Source organism: Podarcis vaucheri (assembly GCF_965113315.1).
Source record: "Podarcis vaucheri genome assembly, chromosome: 6".
Taxonomy (NCBI): domain Eukaryota; kingdom Metazoa; phylum Chordata; class Lepidosauria; order Squamata; family Lacertidae; genus Podarcis; species Podarcis vaucheri.
The window spans coordinates 36475179-36486398 of record NC_138764.1 but is presented as its reverse complement, the minus strand read 5'-3'; the positions used below and the strand labels follow the sequence as shown (position 1 = coordinate 36486398).

The 11220-nt window shown below is 43.0% G+C and overlaps 1 protein-coding gene across 3 annotated transcripts in view; it reads right to left on the bottom strand.

Moving 5' to 3' along the window:
• Nucleotides 1-742: 742 nt before the first annotated feature.
• The window catches only part of SYDE2 (synapse defective Rho GTPase homolog 2), a 42812-nt gene continuing 32334 nt past the window's right edge, over nucleotides 743-11220 (bottom strand). For 2 of the 3 annotated variants that reach the window (XM_082227711.1, XM_082227713.1), the window contains exons 6-7: nucleotides 10723-10954; nucleotides 1021-4359 (exon numbers count right to left, since the gene is read on the bottom strand). In XM_082227711.1, the coding sequence (XP_082083837.1) occupies nucleotides 3869-4359; nucleotides 10723-10954 (723 nt within the window). In that variant the 3' untranslated portion in view covers nucleotides 1021-3868. Of the gene's footprint in view, nucleotides 928-1020; nucleotides 4360-10722; nucleotides 10955-11220 lie in introns of those variants that run through there. The other variant, XM_082227712.1, reaches the window with a different exon arrangement.

Genomic DNA, 11220 nt, shown 5'->3' with positions numbered 1-11220 from the left:
AAAGGGCAAGCATGAAAAATGCAAAGCCCATTATTGAGCTAGGCTCTCTCTCTGGCCCAATTCCAATCATCTATCCACTGAGACATGAAGGCTTCGTTTGTACATCCATGTTCACTGCTAGACAACTGCAACATCAGTGGCTTTCCTGTGTGAATGAGACGCCACAGACGCAAAACTACGAAACAAGGTTTTGCTACTTATTCTGACGTACAAAAACTAAAGAGTTTTCCAATGTTGAAGTTCTCATTTATCTAAAACTAGTCAGCGGAACAACACAAATGCAGAAGATCAGAAGCAAGCAGATCAGACAAGGCAATGAGTTTTCAAAGGTAGAAATGGTCAGTTGCCTCTGGGAAGATGTTTGGAAGGAGACAATACTGTACTCCATCTCTAGGAGGGTATCCCAGAGGACCAAGATGGCAACAGAGGAGAAGGCCATAACATTAGGAGCACTTTCACACTGTGAACTTCAGTGAACAGGCAGGCCTATTATAGGAGACACATCTTCAGCTGAACTCATTCCATAACAGCAAAACATTAAACCTGGCTTTGTAGCAAATGGCAAAACACGTGCTATAACAATGCAACAATTCACCCAGTGAGCTGGAAAGAAATCTGTTTCTGATAAACTACCTCTGGCTGGGAAGGAATAGCACTGAAGTCGCCACTCAAATTCCTGCATGAGATTAGGCCTTCGTCCTCCCTCTCAGTTGCTGAGCGCATTGAACGACTAGCCCTGAAAAATATGAAGGAAAACATATATTCACAACCACAGCAGATTCTGTGTGGGCAAATACATTTTCAAGGTATTATGTGGAATCAGAAATACATCCAACTTATCTTCAAATATTGGCAACCGGGGCTTTTTCCAGCCGGAACTCGCTGGAATTTTGTTGCGGCACCTCTCAGGTGGGCACCAACGTCATTCTAAGAGAACGAGGAAGTTGTTCATGGTGAGTTCCTGCACCTCTTTTCCTAGAAAAATTGCACTGATGGCAACCTTTTACAAAATGCAACCCATTTTTATTCTTAATCCAGATTTTATTCAGAATTAACATTTATATTTTTAAAAATAATCCACTTCCTGTACATATATACTTTTAAAAAAATACATCAGCTTATCTATAAATGCTTCAGGTTAAAATTTCCAAACAGTACCGTTGTTATTTAATTGCAATGACTGTACTGTGTACTGAGACACTAACGATAATAAATTAATAAAAAGGACACTGGATAAAAAGTGGAGATATTTAGGAAAAAACGTGGCAAAAAATTCGTGCACCAAATTCGTGCATCCTATTGTAAATAAATAATAATAATAACAACAACAACAGTAGCCAGACAAAATATAGGAGGGAAACAAACAAGTTAAAATAGCATTTACACAAGGTCCATAGGCCAAGAGAGCGGCCGCTAACATAATACAGGAGAAAATGAAATCTTACAGTGTGTCATGAGTTTGCAAGATCCAAAGCACTATTCAAGAAACCTTTGCTGACTTATATTTTTAAAAGCATTTCCATTTAAAAACTTACTCATCTGCATTATTAATAATGCAGCCTTTTTTAATGAGGCAATTGGTTGTATAATTTTTATTGCTTGGGTTTTATTGCTAGACAGTGGACAGAAGTTGAGTTTTTATTTATATATTTGCATAAGACTTGCAATTGCTTTGGTTAACTACTAAGATAGCCAACATCCAAGGACAAGTTTAATAAACATTTTGTCACATTTACCCTTCTAAGGGAAGGGCTGAGGAGCTGTCAATAATACTCATTTAAGACAACTGGCAAGATAAACAGTAAATTGATAGTCTCATTTAATACTTATTCAATATTTCTGGTATGAGAGCAAATACTAAGAACTTCAAAATGCATTCAGGACCTAGATATATTATTTTTAAAAGGCACTTTCTCAATTCACATGTCAACCTTTAAAAATAGGATGGACTTTTTTAGGGAGAGGACTACAGCCATTTTAGCATCTACTAAGCTTTCAGAACATCTAAAATATCCCACTTGAATCAATATGACTACTCTCCTCCTTTTTAAAACAAAAACAAAAAACAGGCCATAATTCCTGATCACTGCATTTGTAGTCATGAGGACTACAGCTTCATAAACATGGTTCAGCATAGGGATCTGCACTCTTGAATTATGTTTGCTACTTGAGGCTGAACCAGAAAACATGTTCAGTCTTTAAATCCATCCCAATTTAAGTCTCATGGAGTTGTGTGTGTGTGTGTGTGTGTGTGTGTGTGTGTGTGTGTGCGCGCGCGCACACACACATCTAACTTATTCTGAACATTTGCCTTTAACAGAGCCTTTGATCATGCATGAAATACTGCTCTGTCCATCGTTTGCATCTGGCTGAACTTTGGAAAGGGTTAAAGGGATGTGCATATTGTTTAAAATGTGCATTTTAAACAATATGCATATTTGTGAGCCACCACAGTGCGAAATTTGGACTCTGGGAAACAATCGTTCCCATTGCCAAAGCCTCTCTAGAAACTTAAAAACGTGTAAATTGCACGATGAGACAAGGACACATTATCTGGGAAAGTTACGCACTTGTACATCTGAGAGATAACAATGTCATCTGTGGCCTTCGAACTCCTCACAGGTATTCAGCAAGTCCCTTCTGGTCTGACCCATATCCACTGCTGCTTAGCAGGACATTTATTTTGGCATTGTGCGACACACACTCCTTTTAGAAGTTGTGTTCATATTTAAATCTAAAACGGCCCTTTCCTGAAGTACCAATGATTACAAAGGGTTTGAGACAGGCAGCCACAGCAATTGCTCCTCATAATGTCTCATAGAACTTGCCCTGCAAGGCTCTGGTTTCTTGACTTGCGGCGAGGGAACGGGGAAGGCTGGAAAGGAAGGGGAGGAATGCAGTGTCCTCCTATTTCTGACAGGCCAAGTATGCTGCCTGTAGATGCGTAAGGAGGCAGGATCTCCTATGCTATGTTCTATAGCAGGGATGAGGAACCTTCCGCCTGCAGCTGAATTTAATGTGGCTCATTCCTGCTTATCAGCTGGAACAGCTTAGCAGGGGGGAAGAGAGGAAGGACAGGGAGGGCTATGGTGAACTCCCCATGCATAAGCACTGTACCCCAAATGGAGTAGATCAAGCCCAATGCTTTTTAATACATGTATATAAATATGTACAAAAAAAAAAAGTTAGAAAAATATTTAATTTCTTTTCACTTTTAAATAATTGCTGGAAAGTGTTAATGCAGGAATACATTAATATTTGTACATTTAAACGTTTTCATATATAGCTATATAGGTATATATAAAAAGCTTTTTTTTCTCATAGCAGCCTTTGCATTGCAAGTGAATAAGGTGTCAAAACATGGTAGAAAAAAATGATCTACCTACAGTTTGCGCTGCAAATTATCAGGTAAGCAGCAATGTTAATTCTCCCTTTCTGGGAAAACATCTGTACCAGGGCTAAAGTTTCAGGAACAAATGAGTGCTGTTCCTGTTGTAACGTAGACAGAGATGGTGCCTTGCGTACCTTGCATAAATTGTCCAAACTTCCTAAGTGCATAGTACCTTGAAAGGGAAACGGAAATTCTGCAATCATCTCACGAAAAGTAGCGTACCATTTTAAACCCAGAAGGGTCAACCCGAAACCATCCTCAACAGAGAAGAAGGAAGGGGGAGGAAAATTACAACAAAGCAATAAACAGATTGTGTAATACGAATGCACTAAGCCCACGGTGGATCAAAATCACTGCACGATGCAATGGAAATAACAGCACTGCACCGGTCTCTCTTTTGGGGAAGAAACGGGGGGGGGGGGGGGAGAAGAGACAGCAAAAAAAGAGAGAGGAGGTATTGCAGAGGGAAATTACTTATCAGTAACTGATGTTGAGCTTGTTTTTATTGAGTTCCCGTTCCAGGTTTCCTATCAAAGTATCAATGCTTTCCTGCAGATCTTTGAGGTTTACTCTGTGGTTCCCTGCAGAATCCATGGCTTGCACCGTCAAATAGGCCTGAAAAGTGTGTTCTTTGGACATGCAATGGGGCCGTTCGGCGAGCTTCTCCGAGCCATCCACTCTGCCACCGTCATCGCCACTTTCGGCATCTTCCGAAGGAACATCATCATAGTCTGCTTCGTTCAGGGCCTCCTTGGGGCTGACGAAGTAGCTCTCCCCACAGCCACTCCAGTCTCCGGCATAGCGGTTGCTTGAAGGGCTATCCAGTCTGGCTGGCCGGGACCTGAGGATGCCTGACATCTCGGTACTGCTCAAGTTCAACATCTGAGGCCGCTGCTTCTTAGGTCTCAAGTAATTCACAGATGACTGCTGCTCAGACAATGCAGATTCCTTGACGGCTGAATGTTGCACTAAGAGAAACAGCAGTTTTAAGACATGTTAGCTGAACGGTGTATATGACAAGAAACCAACAGTGTTAACATTTGCATTATTTCTCTCCATTTCTCTACAATTGGAACATGCATGTATGCATGCACACTTAACAGCCAAAACATTCTACTACGGGGGTAGTGGAACTAGCTAGTAATCCTATATTAGGAGGGGAAAGCCTGGGAGAAAACGTTCCATCTCAAAACTATCATGCCTTAGTCCACCTGCAACCGCAGGAGTCTGTTAAATTTTCTAAGCGCCTCAATGAACTCTGCAAGTTAATCACAAACCCGCAAACGCAACGCAGTTCAAGTGAGGGCTGGGCTTTCATCTGCCATCCACATTCAGCTGCGTAAGACAAAAGCAAGGCCCGGCAAGTGTTAAAACAGCTTGCAAATATAGCCACCACTCTAGAAAGCTGACCATTTTGGATCCAAGTGTGTGCAAAGCCAGCCGAAGCTTTTCAAAGGTTTCTTTCCCCCCCCCCCCACCTCTCAGCAGCCATATACTCCAGCTCAGAGACAGTGGTGGGGAATACATGCAACACACATCTGACAATTTTTGTTACCTGAACTCATGGATCTACACCCCAAGAAACTAAGTCTCCTCGGGTTACCGGCTCCCTATGGTTAAATAGTACAAATGTTTTATTGACGGCTGACGGCTGAATATTTCAACTGTAGAATAACTTTATCTTATCCCATGGTGCTTCTACCATCGTGCCATTTTTGTTCCAATTTTAGCTGTTTGCTGGCTGCAATACGGAACATGAAAGGGACATAATTCCTCCCCCAAATGCTTAAATACTTGCTAAGGTTAGGGCTGGGCGATATATCGTCCAAAACTGAAGTCCATATCGTGATATTGGTTTCATAATTGGTAATTATAATGTGTGTGTGTGCGTGAGCTATACAAAAATCACGATGCCGGGAAAACCATGAAGCCAGCCAACGTCTCTACATAGCTCCATCCTTATTTCACACATCGTGATATGTTGGTATATTGCAAGGTTTAGCTGGCCATATATAACACGATGTTGAAAACCAGGTAACGCCCTGGCGTGGCTAAAGGATGAGGGAGAAGGAAAGGCTATCAAGAGAGAACGATGGAAAATATGAAGGTTGTCATGATCAAGAAGAAACTGAGGGGACCTGGCAGCAGTGCTTGAATTTGGGAGTGGGTTGAGGGGGAAAGCGGGCCTGTCGCCACCACATTTTGTGACAGGGGCCGACTTCCGAGCTTCTGTATTTAGAAGTCTACAGGAGTGGGGCACTGTGATTGGGAGAAAACTGATGAAAGTATGGGGTGGGCCTTGTGGATTTCATGAGAGGCCTCCGCTACTTTTCCCCTCACAGTTCAAGCGCTGAGTAGGATAGACTAATCCAAGTCTGGGGAAACATCTTATTTAGGCATGAAGATGGGAGATAACTGGGCTAAGAAAAAGGGGAGGACAGGATCATGCATGGCATGGCGGACATATGAAAGGGGAAAGGGAGAGAGTTAGACCTTGTTATGCTTTGACAGTTTGACAGACAGAAGGGGTCTTCTTGCATGTCATACTTTAAAACTACAGTTTGAGCCTCTCACATGGCATGTGTGTCAGATATGATTCTTGGTAATAAGGGAAAGGATGAGGACGTTAACGTGACAGAACATTCTAGCAAGCGTAGGTTTGGCAACTATATTACAGAAAGCCAGTGTTTTTTGAACTAGTTTTTCCGACCGTACAAACTCCCCATCTGACATCCCACACTGAAAAAAGAAGACAAATGAACACACAGGGGCCATCTCCCCATAGAGTACATGGCCAGACAGTCCAAAGGCCTTTGCATCAGTGGCATGCCATGAAATTTTTTGTACAGGAAGAGTTAGAGCCAGAGGCGCCAGCTTGCCAAGGTGATGGGGTGACGTCACACACATGACGTCTTGATGTCCTGATGTCACACACATGGGCATCATGTCTTCCTCCCTAAGCTGGACAGAAGCTTCCTGAGCTTTGGAAAGAAGGTGACAGGGCTCTGACAGGATGCTGGAGTCCTCCTGTCTGTTCCCCAAAGCTGAAAATTAAAAAAAAAAAAAACCCACAACAAAGCGGCAATTCTGCAAAACCTGCTCCTTCAGCCAGATGACTTAGTGGAGTCAAAGCAGAGTGATGTTGGCAGTTGTGTTCATTGTGTTCTGCAAACAGCAGAATGGTCTTTGCCAGAGCATTCTGTATTGTCTGCAGAATCAAGTTGCCAACCAAGGAGCCTTTTCAGACGATTTCCAGATGGTCTAATTCAGACACAGTTCAGGCCTATAGTTGGTCAATCTGAAGGGCTTGACTAGGAGATGGAGGACTTTAGTGAGGAAAGCAACAAGGGACTGAAAAATCTGTAGTAGTTTTCTGGATTGGGGCATGGAGAGGATCCCTCCTCCCTTCAAGTTCTCTGAAGATGAATATTCTCTGTGCCTCCCGTATTTTTGAGGGAAATGGTGAGTTCCATGAAAAAAGGGGGGGATGTTTCCACTGATGAAATATTGGTGTTGACTTGCGTTGAAAGTACGCGCTCCTTGACTTTGCAATACAAGATCAGATTCTTTGCAGGGTCACCAGATTACAAGAGCACACTGCTGTGATCCTCAGCCATGTAAGTCACTGAAAACCACCACAGAAGTCACCACCAAGAGGCTCAAAAGTACAACCGTAGAGGTCAAAAGTAAAAAAGCAGGACACGTTACCTGCACAAAAATGAGGAATAGGAGATTCTCTCTTTTTTAAAAAGTAAAAACTGCAGACACAGCATTTGCAGTAGTATGTGAAGAGTCAAATCCTGCCCATAAACAGCACATTACAAGCTGGGAGCCCCCTGCAAAAGCAAGCCTTATTGGTGGGGATATGTCTTGTTATTAGTCTTTAACAATTCGGCTTTTTTTCTTTAAGAAACCGGGAGTGGGGAGAACTCTCTGCAGCAACAAAAGCTCTTCTGTTTAGGCTTTGCTCTCTTAAGGCAAAAGGGTCATGTGTTAAACCTTAAGTGCCAGCGTTGTTGAGCTTTCCTAATGAACAAGGAGCATGTGTTTCCCATTTAAAAATTAAAAAAAACCACGAGGAGCACAAACATGGTTATCTAGTTTTTCAAATCCATTGGAGGCGTAATCTTTGAGAGCCCAAGCTCTGGCTTTTGGCTCCTTCGTTGGAAGAGAGCTCACTCCACAATGTTTAATTAAATTCTTGAAGAGCTGAAAGACTCTGTACAGTATCATGCCTCTACAAGGAGTTTTTGCAATCCTCTAATTTGTTCCATGGTTAGCTTCCTTGACAATAATCGCACACACAAAAAAGCATTATATGGCAAAGCAGTCTCCATACATTCTGTACGTTTATAACTCCGACATTCAAATCAGAGATTCATAAATCCTAGGCAACCAGCCACAGCCCTCATTTCCTGGGCAAACATGAGGATTTGTCCAATTACCGAGACTATCTCAGCTTCCACCGACAGACCGGCCACATCATGGTTGCAACGAACAGAGCTTGAAAGCAAGGTTGCGAGTTATAGCTAGCATTATACATGTGACCACCAGAAGATGCTGTTGCTTAGGAGCAGACACGTTACTCTGAAGGCACTTTCTTCTTTCAGCCTGGCCTGCCACAGCAGTTTGGGGAGTAGCTGCCTTGAGGGGTTTCCATTGTACCTGTTGTGGGAAAGGTGGTGAACGAACTTGTGCAGCAACTAGGGCGTTGCAGAAGCTCTCAGTGGCAAGGAAAGACAAAAGCAAGAGCACCGAGGAACAGGGACCCATTTGGGGGGATGCTCCTTGCACTTACAGAGCAGCAAACAGAATAGCTCAGGGGACAGCATCAACAATGGTATTTCGTGGCACGTGGACAGCAAGTGAGCGCTTCTAAATGTTTGGGGTCAGTTAAATATTTTTGTCTTTATTGCATTCATGCAATAGTCTCCTCTGCCCCCAACTCAGTGAAATTTAATTGCAGATCTGCACTGCATCCTGCTTGCTGGACTCATAGAATTATAGAGTTGAAAGGGACCCTGAGGATCAACTAAGTCCAATTCCCCCCGCAATGCAGGAATATGCAGCTGTCCCATACAGGAATCAAACCTGCAACCTTGGCGTTATCAGCATCACCCTCTAACCAACTGAGAATGTTAGCACACAACTCCAGACAGCTCCGTTGCTATGCACTGGGTGGATCAACTGGTGGATGAAGAATATTCCACATTACTGCACAGATTGGAAATGGAGATATTGTTGCTGCATAAACACTGGAAGGCCATAAATATCCATTTCTAAGAGTGGGCTGGGCTTTCAGTATATTACCAATCGACAACCTGTAGTACAGTGAAGCTAGGGTTCTGCCCTGAATAGCCAATCTTTCCTACCATCAGGGTTTGATGGTAGAAACTGAATCATTGAATCATAGAATCATAGAGTTGGAAGACACCACAAGGGCCATCGAGTCCAACCCCCTGCCAAGCAGGAAACACCATCAGAGCACTCCTGACATATGGTTGTCAAGCCTCTGCATAAAGACCTCCAAAGAAGGAGACTCCACCACACTCTTTGGCAGCAAATTCCACTGTCGAACAGCTCTTACTGTCAGGAAGTTCAGAAACTGGAATGGTAGGAGATGGAAACAATTTCTCAATGTGGTCTAGGCACCCTAAAGGCAGTTGAAGCAGACTTGCCCCATCCACTCTATGGTCCATATCAGCAACCAGACTGGAACCAGTGGGTAGCACAGGGGAAGCCTCCATCTCCTTAGGGAAGCTTCAGATGACTCATCTGATCTGGCAAGTGATGCCACAAACCTATCGTGAAATGAGTTTCACTTGATCACAGCTGACCTTAACAGTTGTCATTAACCAGTGTTAGGATCAAACCTCTTAAGTGTGGCTCATTCAAAATTACAAAAAGGCAGGCAATCGAAAACACACTTATGCAGAACATGAGACAGTCCTCCCAGTACACAGCCTTTCACAGACTTGCCTACTTAATCTGCTGCGATCATCAGCTTTATTCCTGACTACTGAAGCAGTTCTGCTTGAAATGGGATTAAGAGCTTGATATCAAATATTTCTGGCTCCGGAAAGCATTCTGGAAATACTCCTAAGGCATAAGTTATTTGCTGAGGCACCAGTAATCGGCAATGGAGAAAAATACTGAGAGAGTATGGTGATGAAGAGCATTCTGAAATATCACAAGCAAACTCTGGCTTCATACCTAAAATGGCATTTTTTTGCTATGCTATACATTGGGGGTGGGGGGGAGAAACACTTCAACATTCATATTCTATTTATTTACTTCCTTTCCTCTAGTTGGCATGCCAGAAAATAAAATAAACACCACCAATTTTTATTTAAACCCTTTTGCATCACCTTTCTCAAATAAACTCAAGAATAATATACAATAAATAAGTGAATACATAAAAATAAAGGTAAGAACATTTCAACTTCCCCATAACACAGTTACTGACCTTAAGGTGGCCATTCTCAAGCAAAGGAACTTCAGGTGGGAAACTCCAGCTTGACGCCTGCTGAATTACAACTTATCAAGAAGTTCGGTGCTATCACCAGTACCCTGAATCAAGGTAACTCCGCTATAGGTGTGATTAGCTTACTCATGCCTGGATTGTGTATTTGTGTTACCATCAACACTGCTTTGTGAATGGTCCTTGTTACGACGTTACATACATTTCGACTTTAATGTAATTGTCACAATATGTAATTTGTGATTTTCATTTGCCCCTGACCTCATTGCTTATAATACTGTTTCCTCCTCGACAACACGTATGTGTGTATGTGTATGTGTTTCCTGCTTGGCAGGGGGTTGGACTCGATGGCCCTTGTGGTCTCTTCCAACTCTATGATTCTATATATACACATATATATGTACCTATACTTGCCCATTTAGGGTAATGCTTCATGCATCAGATGAAGTGGTCCCTACTCTGCAAAAGCTAAGCCATAATAAATGTGCTAAGACACTCTGGTTTGTTTGGTTTTTTGCAGCAACAGACTAAGACTGCAATCCAAATCTGTCACAGCTGCTGCTACTGGGGCCCTGCAGGCTGCATTAGGCTTGACGCTGGCCAGTGTCGGCCCTGAGAGCAGCCTGGGCTCTAGCGGGGTTGGCTCAACACTGCCCTGCCCTTGGAATGCCCCATTTGAGGGCTATCCACTGGGCAAACCGGTGGGGAACCAGCTGAGGTGGCAGAAGTGAGCCTAGGAATGCCTGCCTCCTAAACCCAGCATAGGGGTTTGGATTACAGCCCAACGCAGCTCCCCCTCTGCAAATAAAGAGTTAAATTATTTCCAGATATGCTCCTCTAAGACTTTTACCTGGCCACAGCTGGAGGAGGTAATGCAAAACCTCTATGTGTTTTTTGAAATCCAAGGCACTGGCAAGCTCTTCCGAATCTGTGAAAACTCTGTTGTTGTGATTGGTGGTTTCCTGCCGCTGGCTCAGAAGCACAGGCCCAAAACACACAGCTAAGTTCTGGCATGTCATTCTGTTTACTTCATGGTACGAAGCCACCAATTTCAGATGGTCCAACAGCATCCTTAGAGTAGCCTAAGAATAAAATAAAAATAGGGTGGGGAATAATTTGAGTTAGTTAGCTTCAGGGTGGTGGGGGGGGGGAGAGGGTTTTTGTTTTGTTTCTAATCCTCTTGAAGAATCGGGTCTTTTCACATAGCCACAATATCGTCATTTATGCACAATGCCAACAGTCAACAGAAGATAACCTTTCGATAGTACCTTTTTGTGTGCCACGTAGAAGGGCGCAGATAACTGGTGTTTTCATAGCTGCTCTGAGTTCTGTAATTCCTTCTTCAGGA